Raw genomic sequence first — 22,050 nt, forward strand, 5'->3', positions numbered from 1 at the left:
TCTAAATATTTGATAACTTTGAATACTTTTGACTAAATTTAGTTAAGGAGCAAAGATAAATAATGTCTACTTTAATAGTGGAAAGATCGCGATTGTATTCTATCTGAACACACACGCGATCATGAGAGCACTTGCAGTTCATTTGAAAAAAAGCCTATTTAAGAGCTCGCATATCTGTTTTAGCGATTTGCGTACATGAATGCTCTCTCGTGTTAAAATAAAGCACTCGCCACATTTGCAGAAATGAGTAATTGCGCAATACCTTCATTCCCGCGCTGCCATTCAGAATGTATTTAGAGGAATGACAGGTCAGAGGCGAGTCGACTGGCTGTCGGAGAGCGAAACGTGTATGAAGATCATCAAATAGGCAGGAAATATGTCCGCGGTTTAATTACTCTGCTAGACATCTCTGTAGTGAAAACATCCGAGAAGTATAATTCCAACAAAACATTTGTTTTTAAGTTGTTTTTTCTGTCTCTGCAACACAGAAAGCCTTTGTCCCGCCCTTACGTTTCACGCAACTAGACAAGGTCGACTATGATTGGCCACTTTTCATGTCAGTCAAATCACGCTTCTGAATCAATTCTTAAATTTCGGAAACTGCTTTTCAGCAGCTTATGACACAATGCACTAAAATAAACACTCTAAGCACAGCGTTGTGATCGTACGCTTCACAAAACAGCCAATGCTGATCACATCAAAGCTATATAACGCATTAAAGGATTAAAAGTGTTAATTGTTTCTTTCATTATTTAGCGATTCCTCCGCGTACCACTAGGAGGAAAGTACCACAGTTTGAGAACCACTGGTCTATAGTCTATGTCAGTGGTGCTTAACCTTGTTCCTGGAGATCTACCTTCCTGCATAGTTCAGCTCCAACCCTGATCAAACACACCTGAACCAATTAATTAGGACCTAAACAGCGCTTGATAATTAAAGGCAGGTGTATTTGATATGGAGGAATGTAGATCTCTAGGAACAGGGTTGAGCGCCCTGGTCTATGTGTATGAATGTTAATTGATGATTCCTAGTGATGGGTTGCAGCTGGAAGGGCTTCCACTGCATAAAAACATATGCTGGATAAGTTTGAGGTTTATTCCGCTGTGGCAACCCCAGATTAATAAAGGGACTTATGGAACAAAATCAATGCCAAAAGTCTTGAATTAAAAAGCTGGTTGAATAGCACAAACTGAAAAAAATAATACACCGTATTAACAAGTTCTTGCATTTTAATGACTTGAATTCCAGGGCTTGTATTTTTAGGTCCTGAAATTTAACATATCTGTTTATTTAAGCTGTGAATATTTCAACGAAAAATATTTCAAACATGTTTTCATACTTAAAAATTCAATAATTCATATTCAATTTTCAGATTTCACTTACAAAATATTCAATACCCTTTAAAATTACGAAATATAATATTCAAAAGGTAATTTTCAGTTGATTTTATTTCAGTTCAAATATTCGCTTCCATAAATTCAGTGGATCAAATTCGACTGTTAAAATTCAACATTACATCCAGGAACTGCAGGAAAAGCAATAGATTGCAGATTGAAGATCGCCCGCTGCTCTAGCTTTCACCAGCAGGTGGAGATGGAATGATGTATAAGATTTTTAACCCAGTAAACAGGCAAGAAAAAGGCTAATAAAGGCACAAAAATAGCATTTAATATTAATATCAATGCCTTGGACATTATAAATAATAAAAAGTATGAGTAAAATGGGTAAATGAGGTTTTACTCATCTATATTTGCCCTTATGTAAAGGAAGCCAGCTGGTGATCGCGTAAATCTCACTCCTCGGATCCAGTGACAGACGTTGTTCTGCAATCTTTAGCATCCTCGGAGCTTGTCTCCCATGCCGGCTCCCATAATATATAACCTATCCCAATCCTAACATAGCTGCGTTTAAACAGTGCAAACATTATTCCTTATAGTTATGCCATATTAGACGGTTCTGTGTGAATAACTGAAGACACTCCTTTAATGCATTTGCACGTTATTTTAAATTACTCATCCCATCCATTACCAACCTTAAATCATACCTGAACTCTCTGTTTAACAGTTCCAAGTAAACTTGTGTGACATTCTCATAAAATCTCTCTGGTTTTGAATATCTTTGTTTGGAATTGTTCTTATAGCCCTGGCAATGTTTATCAATTTTGTATTATTATTAGAATATTTCCTCTCCTGTTTCTCTTACGTTTATAGCCGTCAATATAATACTTCACGTCTATGGAAGAAAGAGTCAATAAAGAAAGAGAATGTGTAACATCATATTCATCAAAAGACGGTTTATGTGCAAGTAACCGCACCGGTCCTAGCAGGGAGCAAGCTGTGTAACACCAGCATGGGAGACCATAGATATATACACTAGATATCGCATAGGGACCCTGAGCATGCGTCAATAGCGCCGCCACATTGGTACAGTGCTCCCAGGACAAATGTCATTCAACCGCACTAGTCAGGACAGTGTTATTACGTGAAGATGCGGGACTTTAGTGCTGTCTACGGGTGTAGTAACAAGCAAACAAAGAAAACAAAGCATAAAGGCAGAACATTTCATAGATAATATTATGTTTTTTTTCTGTTTTTGTATGTTCTGAACTTTTGTGCTAATCAGGTGAACGTTATTGATGATAACAGTCACTTACTGCATTCACCATAAGGCAAAGCAGCTCCAACTCGCACTAAACACTCGGCTTATGCTAGTTTTGTTGAATAAAATCAGCAAACAATGCAAAAGAAATATGACAACGAGATGCTGCGTAACATGTATTATTGTCGCCTAAGTGAAAGAGTCGTTCGGGGGATTCATTCACAAACGAATCGCTCGCTCCGTCAGTATGAGAAGTGAAAGCAGGAGAGGAGCTGTGTTTCAGGACACGGATTAGATTAAATTTAACAGGGAGAGTGAATAGTACATTTTTCAATGTAGAAAAGTTATGTAAAATTATAATTTTCGTAATTACAAAATAAAAATTACATACTGACATCCAGGAAAACTCCCGATCTCAGATATATGTGTATATCTCTGGCTTTGCATGGCCACAGTCCTCCACTGTACCTTGGTCCCGCATTCATTTCAAAGGAGTGCTACCCTGTAGCAAGATGGCAGAGCTATTGACGCATTCCGTCCAATAGACAACAATAGGCCAGGCGACATCTAGTGTATATATGTATTTATGGGAGACAAGCTCCGAGGATGCTAAAGATTGCAGAACAACGTCTGTCACTGGATCCGAGGAGTGAGATTTACGCGATCACCAGCTGGCTTCTGTTACATAAGGGCAAATATAGATGACTAAAACTTTTTAATAATACTTTTATTAATTTATTAATTAATATTTATTAATTAATTTATTAATACTTGTATTAAATACTTTTTATTATTTATAATGTCCAAGGCATTGATATTAATATTAAATGCTACTTTTGTGCTTTTATTAGCCTTTTTCTCGCCTGTTTACTGGGTTAAAAATCTTACATTATTCCATCTTATATTATTCCATATATATATATATATATATATATATATATATTCATATTTATATATATTTTAGCATATTTGTGTGTGTGTCCGTCCTGCAGGAGGTGCTCTGGGCTTTTCATCCGATGTCTTCATTCTGGATGCAGTCGGAGGAGGAGACATGAACCTCGGAGAGCTGGCTGACCTCACTGTTGCCAACGACAACGACCTCACCATTGACGTAAGTGTCAAAAGTAATCTGACCTCCCTGTGTGAGGTTCTGCTTATTACTGCCATCTACAGAGCGCACTTTATATGAAGTTGCTAATTATTTGTCTTATTATACATATAAAGTATGAACACAATACATAAATTATTATTATCAATATGTTAGTGTTGAGGTTATAAATCTAGTGTGATCCAAAATCAAATTTCTAAGATACGAGCAGATCACTTCAGCTTCTCATCTGATTTTGTAACCAATCAGATGCCCTCTAGTATTTGAAATTTTTTGCCCACTTCAAAAGTTCAGTCGCTTAATCACTTGTAATTGTGAGCTCATCTAAACACTTGCAGATAAAAGAAAATAATAGACTGTATCGAACAAAGTGTTGAAAACAATGAGGGGAGGAACCCAAAAAATCTAAATGCAATTTATGTATGTATTTATATATATATATATATATATATATATATATATATATATATATATATATATATATATATATATATATATATATATATATATATATATAGGGCTAAGCAGTGGCGCAGTAGGTAGTGCTGAAGCCTCACAGCAAAAGGGTCGCTGGTTCGATCCTCGGCTCAGTTGGCGTATTTGTGTGGAGTTTGCATGTTCTCCCTGCGTTTGCGTGGGTTTCCTCCAGGTGCTCCGGTTTCCCCCACAATGCAAAGACAGGCAGTACAGGTGAATTGGCTAGGCTAAATTGTGGGTAGTGTGTGTGGATGTTTCCAGAGATGGGTTGTGGCTGGAAGGGCATCTGCTGCGTAAAAACTTGCTGGATAAGTTGACGGTTCATTCCGCTGTGGCGTCCCTGGATTAATAAAGGGACTAAGCCAACAAGAAAATTTATGAATATATATATACCTCAGATGCCCTTGCATAACTTCCTCTGTTTGAGCGCAAGATACTGACACTGAAGAGAAGAAACTGCAGACTAAAGTAGCTACTTTTAATTTTATTTTACTTTTAGTTTTCTCGTCATGTCGTCACTAATCAAAAAAAATGCTTTTCAGGAAAACTTTTAAGGCCTCCTATTTTTTACCCCTTTTACAAGATGTAGGGTAAGTCTTCGTTCAGATAATTTTACCTAGCAGAGTATTTATTATACAATGCAGAAGTTTTGGCTTAGAACAAGGTATAACTGTTTTTTGTAGCCTGTGCCTTTAAATGCAAATGAGCTAGAAATCTTGTTCTGTGGACATGTTTATACACTTTACCACGGAGACATGTTAAAATGCACCTGTCAATCAAATCGTCACTCTGTCACATCGCAGTGGGCCACAAAATCACTGGGATTTGGATCCTATTTTAATGGCAGGAAACTTACTTATTGTGTTTATATCACTCCAGTATGACTGTGGACACTCTATACCTACACATACTTCTGTCCAAACAGCTTCTAAAAGTTTATTTTGCATCATAGGTACCCTTTAACGGAATATGGGCAGTTTTCAAGTATAGAATTCTTTCATAATATGCAAACAAGTCTTTGATAATTTTGGTTCCATGTCCAGTTGCAGGACAGTCGAGAAGAGTTCAAGAAAACGTGGAACCCTCGCTTCACACTGCGAAGCCACTTTGACGCCATCCGAGCGCTGTCCTTTCACCCCAGTCAGGCCGTGCTGCTGTCTGCATCTGAGGATGGGACGCTCAAACTGTGGAACCTCAACAAGGCCATGCACTCAAAAAAGTAAGAGCCAAAGCAGCCTGTACTTTATCGCCTCCTTGTGCGGATAGAATTGCGTTAGTGTAGGTGTCTCTGGAAGCATATTTAGAATTATTGATCTATAACTGAGTTGTGTCTCTGTGTGCTGAGCGTCTCGTTTGTGTTTTCACAGAAATGCAGCGCTGGACGTTGAGCCTATTTATACTTTCCGAGCACACAGGTGAGCGAGTCCAGCTGAAAATCACATAACATGAGCCACAGCTAACAAACTCTGTCTGGTGCTTTAGGCAAAATCATGAGTCTAAAACTCAGTCGCTGTCATGATGTATTCAGGTCATTTCTGACCCATTTCTTTAAAAACAAAACTGCAAAGTTATTAGTATAAACTAGGGATGAACAATGTATGATTTGATGATTGATATCGCAATGTGTGCGTCTTCAATACACACATTGCAAGATTATTTGTTAAATATTTTAATTAAATATTATATATATATATATATATATATATATATATATATATATATATATTAATATTATTATTAAAAAAATAGTATATTATTAAATATTATATTGTTTTAAATTATTTATACATTGACGATCTGCTATTTGACATTTGATTTTTGTACTTGAATACCATTAGACACCTCAGAAAACCATAAAGCAGTTTATTTATTTATTTTTGATTGGAATTTATTATAATATCACTTCATAAAAAAGACTTGATCTCATCTCTGTTGATCTAAATAAATGAAATCTTCCAAAACATAGCTATTTAAATCATCTGTTGAAATTAGAATCATATCACAATATATGTTGCAGCAAAACAAAAAAATCACAATGTTTAATTTTTCCAATATTATGCAGTTCTAGTACAGACCTACCTAAATTATTTAGCATTATTTCATTTATTTTAACAGTTTTTTTTATATGTACGTACATACGTGCATACATTATGCATAATTATTTAAAGATTTTATAAAGTTTATGTTTGAGTAATTTTTTTGAAGGGGGGAGGGGGTATGTATGGGGTCCTGTGTCAAAAATCTTGATTTTTGTGCTGTGCTTTTAGTTAATATTTTTTATTTATTTATTTTGTGTGTGTGATGTCATTTTATTTTTTGTTGCTTTGTATTGTATTTTTGTATTGTTATTATTCGTATGTATGTACAAAATCTTGATTTTATGGTGTTTCATTTAGTGTTTTGTTCTTGTCTAGTTTTTGTTTTAGTTTTTTTGTTAAATTTTATGTTTTGTTTTGTCTTGTGTTGTCATTTTATTTATTGTTTTGCTCTCTTGTTTTTTGTTATGTTTAGTTTTGTGTATTTTATTTTTTGTTATGTTTTATTACATTTTTTAAGGTTACACCTTTTATGTTTGAGTCATTTTGGACCTGCGTATGTGGTCCTTTTAGGTGTCAAAAGGCTTGATGTTATTTTATTTTCATTCATACATATATTTTCTTTTCGGCTTAGTCTCTTTATTAGTCTGGGGTCACCACAGCAGAATGAGCCGGCCACTTATCCAGCAAATGTTTTATGCAGCAGTTGCCCTTCCAGCTGCAACCCATCACTGGGAAAGTTTATTTTTATTTAATTTTGTTTTAATTTTGCTTAAAGTAGATTTAATCTTTCCATGTTTGTCACACAGTTGTGAGTGAATTTTATTGATAATCATTAGAAAGTACACCCGAAGATCACATTTATTTGGACATATTTACAGGGTTCCCACATTTCTTAAAAGTTTTTCGAAGTGCTTGATTTTTAGACATACGGATTCAAAGCCTTGAAATTACTTAAAAACAAACGTAGATTCTTGAAAATGTTTAAATTTAAAGTTGATGGTGTTATTTCAACAATTGTCCTGTGGTACTTTCAAAAAATGAACAAAAAAGCTAAGAATATCATTTATTTAAAAACTTATATTTCAATCTTATACATGAACTATGACAAATAATGAATTTTAGCAATATTTTAGGAACCACATTTGAATATTGCCAGGATTAAAGTCAACTTATTATATTGAAGTTCTTTGAACATGACTTTAAAATGTAATAATGATGATGTTTTTAATGCCATTTTTTTAAAATGTTGACCTTTTTCATCAAGCGTTTTAATGCAAATATTAAATATAGGTGAAATGTTAAGTAAAGGAAGGACATTCATGGTGCTAGTCTATATATGCTGGGCGTGTGAATTACAAAGGTGCTTGATGTAAAATATTATTGATTTAAAAAGTCCTTGAATTTAGTGTCATGAAAGAGTGGAAACTGTATTTAGTAATATGTATAAGTAATATGTGTAATGTTTTGTCAGAACAAATATTTTAAATTTCATAAAGTTTTGAAATGGTTAGGTTCATGACTAAATGAAAGGTGTGTGTAATTATGAGTTGAATTTCAGGAGTAAAAAAGTTTTTTCAGTAAAAAAGTTAACTATTAAAATGTATACATTGATTCTTAATTTTATGTATCATTTTGTTTTTGATTGGGTTTGGTTTAGTGGTGCTGTTCTTTCTCTGGCTATGGGAGAGGAAGGAGAATCATGCTTCAGCGGGGGTCTGGATGGCACCATTCGTGGATGGAAAATCCCAGACCTCAACGTGGATCCTTACGACAACTATGGCATGTCTACTTAATGCTGCATGTCTGTCTGTCTGTCTGTCTGTCTGTCTATCCATCCATCTATCTGCGTATTTAACATTATTTTTATTTTGCATACATAGAGAAAAATGTATTTACACCATTTACTAAAAAAACTACCCAAAATAAGACTTTTTGTAGCTTTTGGCATTTTCACGCAGCTTTTTCATTTTTCTTTTCTTTAATTCAATTATGCAGTAACCCAAATTTCACAAAAATATATATGGAAACTTTTTTTTTGTTTTGGATTTATGATTTTACAATTTTAAACAGATTTTTTAGTCTGTTTGTTTTACTTTTTACATCTTTAATGTATTTATTTTATCTGGCTTGCTGCTAAAACTTCTGTAAAATTGTGATTATTAAACAGAGAATTCTACTATGTTTGTCAAAATCTTTTTAAATAGTCTAACAACTCCTTTTGCAGTTTAACATTCACAAACACTAGCCCATATTGAGAAGTGTACAAACCAAAGTTTCATTAATCAATCCAAAATATGCAAACTTCAATAACATTCTGAGTTTGATAAAATCTCTCACAGTGTCACTGTAAAAGACAGAGGTTTTTGCTTGAGTTTCTGTGCAGTCCTCCAGAGGGCACTGTTTGTAAATGAAATAACCTCACACACATACAATACGCAGGACATCCAGTAACAGTGTTTTATTTTCAGATCCTGGTGTGGAGAGTAGTGTTTTGTCAGGCCACGAGGACGCTGTCTGGGGATTGGCCTTCTCCTCCAGCCTACAGCGTTTGGCCTCCTGCTCCGCCGATGGGACAGTGCGCATCTGGGACCCTCATAATTCTTCCCCGTGTGTTTCTGTCTTCAACAAGGAGAAAGGTGAGGAGTGTTGTTTGTTTGTACTGTAAGTGTGTGTGTTTTTTTTGGCTAATTGACTTTTTGTTTTTCCAGAACATGGCACTCCCACCTCGGTTGCCTTTGTAAATGCAGACCCGTCCCAGGTCGTGGTGTCTTTCGATGGGGGCGAGACTCTGCTTTATGACCTTAACACAGAGCAAAGTATCATGGTCCTGGAGACTCAGACTAAAGATGGTAAAAGGCTGTTCATACTGGAAATGACATCCAGAAAAATATTACTCTGCGTTAAACACGTTTTGAAAGGCTTTGGAAAATAGAATTGTTTATAAATTAATTGAATTGTTCAGTTATATTGTTAAATGATTGTCATATATGATCCTTAAAGAAGGATGCAAATAGATTGATTGCTATGTAGTTTGCTATATTTATATTTACATTTTACATTTTAGCAGTTTAAAGATGTGTAAAGGGTGTATCTGTGTAATATGTGTGTTTATATGCAAATGAATAATTCATACTACACTTTTATTGCGAGATAAACAGTACATATTTTTGTTTTGTTTCTGTTTGCCAGGTTAATGGCTAAAATTAATGAAAACTTTAAGCAAATCAAATGTTAGTTGTGAGAAATATAATTATTTTTATTAATCTATCATATTATACATATTATAATCAAAAATGTACACAAAGTAATTCTCATAAATAAGCCTTCTGAAATATTTTAAATTACTTATGTGCATGTCAACTATTATCATATGTATCATCATTATTATTATTATTATTATCAGCATTACTTAACAGAATAAATAAGGATGAGTTAAAATAGTTTTATATAGTATTTATAGTTATAGGTATTATTATGTAAAAATGTCCTAAACTTTGAATAATTAAAAATAATGTTGACATTGTTTTTAAATGTTCTAGAATTATTTATTAGAATTGAATATTTAAAAGTAATGTTGACATTGTTTTTAAATGTTCTAGAATTATTTATTAGAATTGACTTATTACATGTGCACACCACAAACACACACATGCATGTGTATGTGTATATATATATATATGAGCAATATCACATGAGTAGCAGTGCGATGTGGCTGTATATCAGCACTGGTGGGAGACATACGGGCAGAGTGCCTTAATGTCCCACCGGAGACAATGTACAGCCAAATCACACTGCTATGAGTGTGATATTGTGTTTATCGAACAGTTTGACGGCACAATCGTAATCATATTAAAAAAAAATCAAAAACCCTTTTGTATGAGGATTTACTTTTGCCATTCATTTGCAACTGCAGCTGACATCAGAACAGCAGAAATCTGTGCTACTTCAAATGTCACTTTACAGCTATGACTTAAATGATTCCTTAGCGTTATATCTAAAGTGATGACAAAACAGGGGATTTTGCTCACATTTTAACATTATAAGGCTGAACGGCATGAAATTCCATCACTCTACAGAAATTTTCCAGTATATCTCTGTTGCAGATCAGAATAATTAACCCCGAAAAAGCCAAAGCAACGCAAGCACTACTAGATTACTATGGTATAAATACAGCACTACAACATACAAAAGAAAGAGATAGACTTAGAATGTCACTTACCTGTTTTAAAATGATTTGATCTGCTGTATTTTCAGTTTGAAAATACGCCAATCTTTTCTTCTTAAGCACTTATTATGCCAGGCATGTCCAATCTCGGTCCTGGAGGGCCAGTGTCCTGCAAAGTTTAGTTCCAACACCTATCAGACACACCTGGGCTAGCTAATCAAGCTCTTTTTAGAAACATCCTTGCAGGTGTGTTGAGATGAGTTGAGGCTAAAAGCTGCTGGACACCGTCCCTCCAGGACAGAGTTTGGACACTCCTGTATTATGTGGTCTGTGTCGCCATCTTGTGGCAGAATGTCAATTGTCTTTGCTGTGCTCAGTATGACAGGCTGATGGATGTCGACTCACTGAATCTCAGAATTTATAAATATTTAAAAAACAGTCGCTATCCCTATAGATAAACTGCATAGATTCAATCTAAACAACTACATTCTTGCCTAAAAAAGCCTCAAAAGTACAATATGTTGTCCAACAGGTGCAATATTTGTCGAACTGTAGTGAGTTTATTGATATGCTGTCACTCTATGTGGGCAGAGTAATACAGAAGGTTGAGAAGGCTGTACGAGTAGTGTTATTTGCAGGTGTAATTTGTTATTTGTATTATATATATATATATATATATATATATATATATATATATATATATATATATATATATATATATATACATAAAAATAATAGATATAGGAAGAAATATAACTAATATTATATGATGTAATGCGTGAAATAATTCCTGACCTGCATCATAATGTTACTTGAATATGATTGCTGGTCTATGAAGCTGTGAAGACAGTTTCTAATGGATTTGTCATCTACTGCACAGTAATACTAAAATACTGTTTTTGTTCATGTCTCCTGCAGGCAGCGAGCTGATTAACCGTGTGGTCAGTCATCCGTCCCAACCCATCTCCATTACAGCCCATGAGAACCGCACCATCCGCTTCCTGGACAACAACACAGGTGTGTGTGCTTTTGGTATTCATCACATCCCCACAAGTATAGCAATACCAGTCTTTTTTAACCTTGTATGAAAATTTTTGAACCCCATGAGGATAACGGCTTATAAATGATCCAGAATGAAGTATTTTGAAAAAGTAAAAGCATGTTTTATTGTGAGCGTAGAGTTGGTTGTCAAAATATACAGTCTACAGTTAAAAGCATGAAAAACCAATGTGCGTCCGTGTGTGGAGTGCAGTTTTTCTGTTAATAATAACGCTGTGTATTTTCCAGCTGTGCTCTGTCGGTTCTGTAAATACACCACCAAAGCTATTTGACTCTGCTAGCGTGTAATCACAACAGACCTCCAAAAGCAGTAAAAAAAAAAAAAAAAAAAAACTTTAGTGTAAAAAATATTAAATAAACCTCAATTGAATCTGGGCCAGGCATCAACCTTTACTCGCCAGTTTCTAAAGCCAGAGTACTTTAAGAGAAGAGGATGACATTGTTGGTGTGAAAGATTAGCCTGCGCAGAAAATGCACTGGAAGCATGAAGTCAGTGGAGTGATACCTGTGGCTTTGTATTCAGGCACATTAGGCTGCTTTTATTGGTTTGTTGTGGCTGTGTGGACGCTTGAATGTTCGTCTAGTGAGGTTAATCTAGATTTCACATGTTTTTCAGCCTGTCTTGTAACAGAAATACTTTAAATTATGACTTTTGGTAATTTTTTTAATCTATTTGGTCTTAACTAATGTGGAAAGTTATTATGTTAATATTAATTAGTTATTTTATTGATTCTAAGTAACTTGTAGATTAACAGTGGATAATTTTAAGGTTTTAGATTTAGGTAACTATATCAACCCTTTTTCACAGTTGTTTCTTTTGTTGCATTTTAATTCAATTTTAAAATGGCTTTATTCATTTAAAGGGATGGTTCACACAACACGAAAATTCTGTCATCATTTACTCATCATTCACTTGTCACAAAACTTTCTTCTGTTAAAAGCAAAAGAAGATATTTAGAAAAATGCTGAAAACTTAAGTTTAGGTGTGTAATGGATAACGGTTGATCTGTAATTTGTATGGGTCACAACCCACGGTTCAGAACTCGTGTAACCCACGGAATAATATACATATATATTTTCGTAGATTAATCCTAAAATTGTAATTATCACAGAGAAATCACCTTATTCAATCACAAAAATGATAGCATTTAGGCTTTTCTGTAAAATATAATCATGACAAAAAGTTATGGTGGGTTTCTTAGGTTATTAAAGGTGTTTTGTCACATTAATGCATTCAGTGCAAGCTGCACGATTAATTAAAAGATCAGGATCTCAACATCCAGGCAACATAAATTGTAAACGATGGTGATTTCCATGTTTATTATTCCTTCGAATTGCTGCATTCAAATCTGTGTTTAACAAATGCAAATATCAAGAAAGAGATTCAGTCTTCAGTCTTTTGAGTTAATTATAATGTTACAAACAGTCAAATATCACAGAAGTACTGGGATAACAGTTTATAGTTTAGAGAAAATTACTGATGTTTATGGTAAAGATCAGTGGTGTAGTCCTAAATAAAGGTGGTGTACTAATACCCACTTAACCCAAAATTTAAATAAAAGTAGTCAAAGAAATGACAAAAGTCAATGTTTCTTTAATTTTTTAACAATATATATTTATTAACATCACTTACCTGTAGCTATTGACTTCCACAGAAGGAAAAACAAATATCATGGAAGCCAGTGGTTAAAGGTTTTCAGCTTTTTTCAAAAATATTTTCTATTATGTTCAAGTCTACTGCAGTTTTCATATCAAATTAAAAATAGACTGAGTCGATTATTTAGTGTAGAGTTCATGAGCAAATCGCTTAACTTTTTAGGGGGCTAAAGTGACATCCATGCGGTTTTGTAATTTTACCTGATGTTTCTGTGAGACATCATTCAGTTGACAGTTGACTTGTTATCTTCGAAAAACTCTCATTGAATTTTCTCACAGCTGCTGTGGCCGTCAGAGGGAGGGAAATGGCTCAAGTTAAACAAAAATGCACCAATTTCAACAAATTAAGATGCTAGTTAAATAACCTTTAGTATACAGTTAAAGGTGATGCAAATATCCAAAAATAAGGGAAGTCTAATCAGCAAAACAAGTGAGTATATCGAGGGTATATGCAATTATTGATCATCAGAAGTCATAATACCATAAAACAGCTTTTGGAAAAAAAAGTAGGCATACAGAGTATATGTAGGTATGGCCCCGACTACACCACTGGTAAATATTAAAATCACCGTCGTATTCATTTAACTTGATGCTCAAAAATGAAAGTTGTAGGCAGCAATTAATTTATTTAACCAGTAGCAGCCATCAAGAATATGCCACTGAAAAATTCATCAAAAATGGTCCATCTAGCAATAAAACATAAAGTTTTAGGAGTGAATATCTGAATCATTTATTGAAAATTTAGCGTGATCAGTAACAGTAGTAGAAACAGTAAAAAAAAATTCAATATTTTTATTCAGCGGATTATTTCTTCATCTTATTTTTATTAAAATTACAGGTTCTAAGTTCTGTTTGTTAAAACCAAAAGTGTCTTGCAGTGCTGTTTTTGTAATAAATGAAAGTAAATTAGATTTGTCTCCTTTGCGTTTTGTTTAATACGAATAATGAAAAATATTTTTATTTTGTTTATTTATTTTTTATCCATGTCTAAAAACCTTTATATAATCCAAACCATGAGATTTGTGATCCTTTGTACCACTAGTTGACTTCCATAGTATTTGTTTTCCTTTCTATAAAAGTCAAAGGTTACAGGTTTCTAACAATTTACAAAATATCTACTTTTGTGTACAACAGAAAAAGAAACTCAAAAGGTTTGAAACCACTTGAGGGAGATTCCATTTTGAGTGAACTATCCCTTTAATGATTCATTGCCATATTTTGACACTTTTAATAAAATTGTAATGCTTTACTTATTAGTTAGGCTGTCATAAACTCGTTCCTGCAGTTACCTCATGATTCAAGTTTGTAAAAGCTGCATTTAGAAACGCAATGTTATCCTATAGGTTGGGCCAGAACATGTAATGTCTGACCTCTCTAAAACAATATTATGTATCAGAAATATCCTGCATGACATAATCCTTTACATCTTGCTCTCTCCACAGGGAAAGTGATTCATTCAATGGTGGCTCACCTGGATGCTGTTACCTGTCTTGCCACAGACCCTAAAGGCACTTACCTCATCTCCGGCAGTAAGTGAATACACACAGTGTGTGACATAAGAGAATAATATAACAATCAAAACACATCAATATCAACAAATACCATTCTCATAAAAATGTGACAGGTTTCAACAACATGGCGTCTCTGCTAGGGATGGCGATTTTCATCAGTTTAAGCAATAGAGTATTTAATAGAATATAATATATATGTATATTCAAATATTAGGCTACATACTGTATATACATTTTTAGCCCCCCTTTGAATTTTTTCAGATTTTTTTATGTATATTTCCCAAATAATCTTTAACAGAGCAAGGACATTTTCACAGTATGTCTAATAATATTTTTTCTTCTGGAGAAAGTCTTATTTGCTTTATTTTGGCTAGAATAAAAGCAGTTTTTAATTTTTTAAAAAACATTTTAAGGACAAAAATATTAGTTCCTTTAAGCTAACTTTTTTCTATAGTCTACAGAGCAAACCATCATTCTACAATAACTGGCTTAATTACCCTAACCTGCCTAGTTTACCTAATTAACTTAGTTAAGCCTAATCTGTATAGAAGTGTCTTGAAAAATATCTAGTCAAATATTATTTACTTTCATCATGGCACAGATAAAATAAATCAGTTTTGAATGATTTATTAATGATTTATTCAGAAATGAGTTATTAAAACTTTTATGTCAGATTGTACAAGAAGCACTCCATTAAATTAAATTTTTCATCTCCTTGTCTTTAAAATATGAACATTTATTTTACCGCAGCATATTCAATGGTGCGTGCGAGTAAACTGCTTTTTGTCTTATTCTGCGCTTGAGCAAATAAATGAATGCAAAAGTCTATTTAACTGATTTTGTTTTAGTTACATTACAACATTGATGCTGTAAAAGGAACCGTATAAAATGGAAAAAGTCACATTACCCCTCACAGGAAGTTTATCAGTTTGGGAAGAAACACTTGCTCCGCATATACCATGTTGCTTTTTTTTTTTTTTTTTTGACAGATAATTGCAATTTTGATTTGATTTGCGATTTAGTTTTGTAGTCAAGCTTTAGCTCAATATTCTGTATCGTAGCTTCTTACTGCTAAAATGCAGTGAGTGTTAGTTAAAAAAGGGACTGAAAAGATATTAACTAACTCCAACTTTTATTCAAATTTGTTTATAAAAATTAAGAAATTAAACACAAAGAGCAAACAGGAGTGAGTTATTCATTCATTTTCTTTTCGGCATAATCCCCCTATTCTAGGGTTGCCACAGCGAAATTAACTGCCAGTAATGAGTTATGGCATTAGTTGTCTCCTGGTACCTTTGTGATGTTTTTTCATTCAATTCAATTCAATTCATTTCAGCTTTATCTGTATAGCGCTTTTACAATGTAGATTGTGTCAAAGCAGCTTCACATAAATGGTCATTGTAACTGGATCAGGGTAGTTCAGTTTTTAGTGTTTAAGTTCAGTTCAGTTTAGCTCAGTTCAGTGTGGTTTGAAATCATTACTGAGAGTCCAAACACTGAACAGCAAATTCATCAATGAGTAGCTTTTCAGATCCTGAACCATGCAAGCCAGTGGCGACAGCGGAGAGGGAAAAAAAACTTTACCAATAGGAGAGTGAAAAAAAATACCTTGAGATAACCAGACTCAGTTCAGCACGACCATTTTAATTTCTCCACTGGCCAAAAGTCTTGTGCAGAGCTGCAATTTCAGCAGTGGGCGGAAAGCTGGCCTCAGCGAATCACTGGAATCAGACTCTTTTCATATCGTGTAACAGCTGCAAACAACTCTAAAATTGTACTTTTCTGTTTCTGTAAATTGCACTATTCTACTGTGTGGTAAGATGCATTGTTCAGTTGAACAATGGGTGCTACAGTTTTAAATGATGAGTAGCCTTTTTTTAATAATTTACCTTATGTAAACAGAAGCAAACTGTTCTATTGTAAACTATTTTTGAAAGTGCCCAAAGAACGCCATTCTAATGTTTCAATTTCATACAATTTCATACATTAAAAAAATGTACGCAATTAACGCAGTTGCAGGTTTTTTTACTTCCTGTTGTGGTGGACGTGTGTTCAACATGCAATAAATATGGATAAGACCAAGGAAGCACTTTTTGAAGGCAAGTTTCAGTATAAAACAACTAGTCGCATCACCAGGCTCTCCAAAGTTTCATGCAATTTCGGGTGTTTCATTTTTAACTTTGGACTTCTGTTGTAAGTTGATACCGCATGGCGAACAGAAAGAAAATCCTCCGCATTTCGTGACTCGGTGTTCCTTTAAGGTAAGGTTCCTTTTAAGGCTACACGGTAGAATTTTAATAAGAGTATTATCTTAATCATATTAAAATCGGAGTATTGGTGTCTTATGTGAATGTGCTCAAAGTCTCTGGTGAAGTCGCGAGCTGTTAAAGACAGGGCATTACTCTGCCTTTCAGCATGAACCCTCCAAGTTTAGCGTGTTTCCGCATTAAACGAAATGAAAGCGTATGATTCGCGTTGTTGTGTCAGAATCCTTGTGAAATACAATAATACTTTAGGACGCTTAGTTTAAGCAAATTTGATGAATGCGATCATGCGTGTTGAATCTGAGGGGAGTCGCTCCAGTATGAAAGGCCGTTGGGGCCAAATTGTCTGCAGCGCGTTGTGTGTGTGTCTGTGTGTGTGTGCCTGTGTCAGGCCCGTTGAGGGGTGTCAGGGGTGGAGTGAGCGACGTATCTGAGTAGGGGCGAGGGGGGTGTGCAATGTATTTAATGACTGGTTTGCGAGAAATTATCATTCATTTGCGGGCTTTTGGGAGTCTCTGTGCACTTGCGGGATACTCCTAGTCTTAGCCACTGGATGAATGTAAAGGAGGATTAAGCAAAATTGTTTCTACTCTATAACTAATGTTCTCAACTCACAGCAATAAAACTTTACAATGAGTGCAACAGTTTATATTCTATAGTTTATTATTATAATTTTTCATTTTCCATATCTGCCATTCCTGTATTTTGGCATTTTTTTGCAGTCCAACATGGAAATCAATGTTTTCTTTATTGGCATTGATTGTTTTGAAATTTAAATGTCATTAACATGCCTGTGTTTTAATTTCTGTTATAAATATGGCTGTCAAGCCAGGATCTTGATGGTTTATTGTGGGTATGTTGTTACATGAAGAAATCTGTGTTACAAGTTAAACAAAAATTCTATTAAACAATTATATTTTGGATTTAAATATTTTTTTCTTGCGTTTACATTAATTTACATTTAAATAGCCAAAATTACAAGTTTCAGTATTTTAAATGCAATTAATCGCGATAAATTTTTTTAAAAAGGTGCAATTAATTAGTTACATTTTTTTTTATCGATTGACAGCACTAATTATAAACTAAGAGCCCTATCATACACCCGGCACAATAAGGTGCAAGACGTGTATGGCACGAGTTGTTGCTATTTTCAGACCAGCTCAGATCTAATTTTCACATTTTGCACCACGTTGATCAAATAGCAAATCCATTTGCACCACTTTGTGGACTCATTGGTGTGCCGGTCTAAAAAGGAGGTGTGTTAAGGCACGTTTTACAGTTTATTCATGCCAATTTGCATTTGTATGATGTTGTTGTAATTATTATTATTACCAATATTATTTATTATATGCATTTTTGCATTTGTTTTAATAAAACAAGTTTAGATTTGTCCAACTGTAGAGTTTTGGAGAAGTACTGTATGCATCACTATTTGAGGCATAATAGGATGCGTGTTTGGATATAATATGGATTTAGACTTAGCCCTAAGTATGCAAGTCTGAGAAGAACAGTGTTTAGATGTTTGAAATTTCATACAATCTCTCATTGTGCTGGTAGTTTAAATGATCCAGTTTAACTAACCTAATCCTAACAGTTTAAACATTTCATAAAAAGTAAATCCATTTATATACAATTAACCTGTTATCACTTGCTCCACAGCACCAACCATTGTATATTGCTATAAATGCAAGCTTTGGTATTGTGCTCATTATTTATATTAAATGTGAAAATTCACTTCATTTGCAGCCTTAAAATTCAAATGGTAATCGTGTTTATTTATTATTTGAATAATAACTGTGGGGGCGACACGGTGGCTGGTTAGCACTGTCGCCTCACAGCAAGAAGGTTGCTGGTTTGAGTCCCGGACGGGTCAGTTAGCATTTCTGTGTGGAGTTTGCATGTTCTACCAGTGTTTGTGTGGGTTGCCTACCACAGGTGCTCCGCTTAACCCTAATTTATGTGTGTGAATGAGTGTATGGATGTTTCTCAGTACTGGGTTGCAGCTGGAAAGGCATTCGCTGTGTATAACATATGCTGGATAAGTTGACGGTTCATTCCACTGTTGCGACTCTTGAAGAATAAAGGGACTGTGAATGAATAATAACTGCACTCTCCTAATTTGCTGCATCCGTTTCTTGTGGTTTGTGTGTTTGTCAGGTCATGACTGCTCAGTGCGCTTGTGGATGCTGGACAATCGCACGTGTGTGCAGGAGATCACAGCGCACAGGAAAAAACATGATGAGGCCATTCATGACGTGGCCTTCCACCCGACGCAGCCCTTCATCGCCAGCGCCGGGGCCGATGCTCTCGCCAAGATCTTTGTTTAACTTTCTCACCGGTAAATCCAAATGCAGAAAAACCAAGTTTTTGAAGGTGCTGTTTGTGATTTGACTGACAGAAATTGATTTTGTTTGATTTATCACAATGAGTATCAATCATACCGTGCAGCAATCATGTGTTCTGAAAATAGGCACCACATTTTTTGACACCACAAAAGCAATTCGATCAAGAGTGTGTTTTAGTGGTTGAAAGTGGACAAGCTTGACTTTCAGAACTTGTTTGAACCTATAATTAGTGTGGGCCACTTGTGTTTGGATTGACGAAAATGCATTTTAAAGGGATAGTTTGACCAAAATTGAAAATTTTGTCATCGGTTACTCACCCTTCACTTGTTCCAAACCTTTTTGAGTTTCTTTCTTCTGTTAAACAACGAAGAATTTAATTTGAAGTTGACTTTAATACTACAGTATGTTTTTTCCATAACTATGGATGGCATTCTTCAGAATATTCTAACATTCTTCAAAAAAATCTAAATTATTCCTTGCTGCATTCACACTGGATGCGGATGAAGCATCTAGCGTGAGTGGTTTCCATGTTAATTCAATGCAAAGATGCAAATAGACATCCTGCGGCATGATTCGCACGAATGATGCGCCGCAAGTTGAGAGATTTGATAGATTGATAGCTAACATAGATTTTTTATTGAGAGATTAGCTGTGTTTATGTTCTTTAGGGAGGCTGAAAAGCAGCGTATATTCGTTCAGCGCCATGTCTGACAATCCTTTCAAAGGAAACTCCTCCAGAAACTATACATTCATGATGCCGGCTTTCAGCAGTGCTTCTAGCCGAGCTGAGCCCAGTTTGATGAGCTGTTGTCGGTGTCTGCAAGAGGATTTTCCCAACAACAGGCACTACGACATAATCACTCCCCTACAAGCAAGCTCATGATTGGTTGACTCATTACGAATGTCTGCTAGAGTTCAGATTTTCCAACTCCAGTAATTCACCAGATATATGCATCAAGCGTGCAAAACACTTAACTCGCATATTTTGAGCCACCTCATTCGCCTTCTTCTCATTCCATGTTAGCCATTTAGCAGTGAAGCTAGTCACCGGGTGGACAGAAGCCCTGCACATTACATAAATCTGTGTCTAATGTGAAATGAAATTGACGTGCAAATGAAGAGAGTAAACTCAAAATGATCAGGCGTTTATTTGCGCGCGATTTATTGGTGTGAGCCACGTCTAGTGTGAACACAGCATCAGACTTTTCTTCATGACTATGTTTTCAAACGCACTTAAGATCACTTTTCTATGTTACACACTTTAATGTTAAATCATTTAAGTACTAAACTGCAAATGCTAATCGCAGATTTCAAACTACTAACTTATGTAAATAAAATACTTTCAACTTTCAATTCTGCTTTTTTTTTTAGCCGCTGTTAGGAATTTAAAACTGTTTGCATGTTAAAAGTTGTTAGCATGTTCACGTCAGTCTGAAATGTGAGTAAATCAACAGCACTTTTACTCCCAATCCCAATTCTCCACCTTAGTCCTTTAGTTTACCTAATTCCCTTTACCCAATCCCTTTACTCAAGAATCGTCCCAATTCTTTTTAGGGCTAGATAGCCCTTGAAACTGAGATTTTCTAGGACCACACTCAAAACCAAGAGGTAAGAAATTTCCCATAATACAGCAGCTATAACAACAGCATGGCTGCACACGGAAGTCAGCAGATGCACAAATGAGTTTTTTTTTTTTTATTTGTCATGCCATCATTGTTACCGTCATGCTTAATTTTTTTTTTTACTTCGCTATCCCTAATCCCTAACAATAACTCCTGTATAGTAGTCCCACAACAAACTTTCACATTTGACACTCCATGACACTGGAATACCCTGTCAGAAAAGTCTAGTGGCTGGGTATCAGCTTTTTACAATGTCTACTATAATGTTAATGTTGATTTTGTGTGTTTACATAGATGAATATGACCAGCGTGTAAATGCACAGTATAGTTATGATCTAATGGCTCGTTTTCACTGATTGGTACGGTTCGGTTTGGTACGCTTTTATGGCTGTTTCCACTGTCAATAAGCATACCGAACCAAACCGTACCGTACCACTTTTTCGGCACCCTTTCGAAAGGGTACCAAAAATGAGAAAGGGTACCAAAAGGTGGAGCTACACGCGCAGCCGAACGCTGATTGGTTACAGAGATACGTCACAAGCTCGTGGAGCTAGACAGAATGTAAACAAAGGATCCGCCATGTTCTAATACACAGCCAAGAGATTACATGGATATACTATATGCATAAAATAAAAAGCCATGGATGACAAGAGCTCAAACAAACCGTGTCGTCATCTTGATGAACAGACACAATGCAAAGAAGAACAAAATCTGCCGTGTGCTGTTGTTGCTTTACGAGCCCGTCTAAAAGTGCTAACGGTATTCGCTTGCTTCTGGGAGCGCACGATCGCGTCTATATTTGATATAACGAACTTCTTGAGCTGATGATGATAACGTGTACGTGATTGTTGAAGTGTCTCCACCATCTGACCCATTTAGAAAGTAAAGGACAAGCGCGAGAGTAAAACGCGAGAAAAAAAAAAAAAAAAGGAGAAACCCGGCAAAACACAGAAGCAAAACTGTTTAACAACCTAAATCATGAACAAACGGCCATGTTTATCTTTGCCTTTTGGACTATTATGAACTGGGAATGACAAAATTACTCTCTAACAGAGCTTACATGTGCTGGTGAAGATTACAGACACAGATGAGAGGTTTGCGCTGACTGTGGGCTATATTGCATGTGTTTTTGAACTCAAATAAGTACTAAATGAATGATGTGTGTAGTTTTTCTGTAATTAATAATATATCGGAGACCGTAAGGGT

At 35.0% G+C, this 22,050-nt stretch overlaps 1 protein-coding gene across 1 annotated transcript in view; it reads left to right on the forward strand.

Annotated features, from left to right (window-relative positions):
- strn4 (striatin, calmodulin binding protein 4) overlaps positions 1–22,050 on the forward strand; it is a 71,506-nt gene that overhangs the window by 44,952 nt on the left and 4,504 nt on the right. Inside the window, exons 9-17 of the mRNA XM_021466324.3 lie at positions 3,591–3,709; positions 5,227–5,402; positions 5,551–5,598; positions 7,880–8,001; positions 8,691–8,858; positions 8,931–9,071; positions 11,306–11,404; positions 14,545–14,631; positions 19,035–19,215. Coding sequence (XP_021321999.2) covers positions 3,591–3,709; positions 5,227–5,402; positions 5,551–5,598; positions 7,880–8,001; positions 8,691–8,858; positions 8,931–9,071; positions 11,306–11,404; positions 14,545–14,631; positions 19,035–19,204 — 1,130 coding nt within the window. The 3' untranslated portion in view covers positions 19,205–19,215. The remainder of the gene's footprint in view (positions 1–3,590; positions 3,710–5,226; positions 5,403–5,550; positions 5,599–7,879; positions 8,002–8,690; positions 8,859–8,930; positions 9,072–11,305; positions 11,405–14,544; positions 14,632–19,034; positions 19,216–22,050) is intronic.

The sequence above is a fragment of the Danio rerio genome, chromosome 15, assembly GCF_049306965.1.
Source record: "Danio rerio strain Tuebingen ecotype United States chromosome 15, GRCz12tu, whole genome shotgun sequence".
Classification (NCBI taxonomy): domain Eukaryota; kingdom Metazoa; phylum Chordata; class Actinopteri; order Cypriniformes; family Danionidae; genus Danio; species Danio rerio.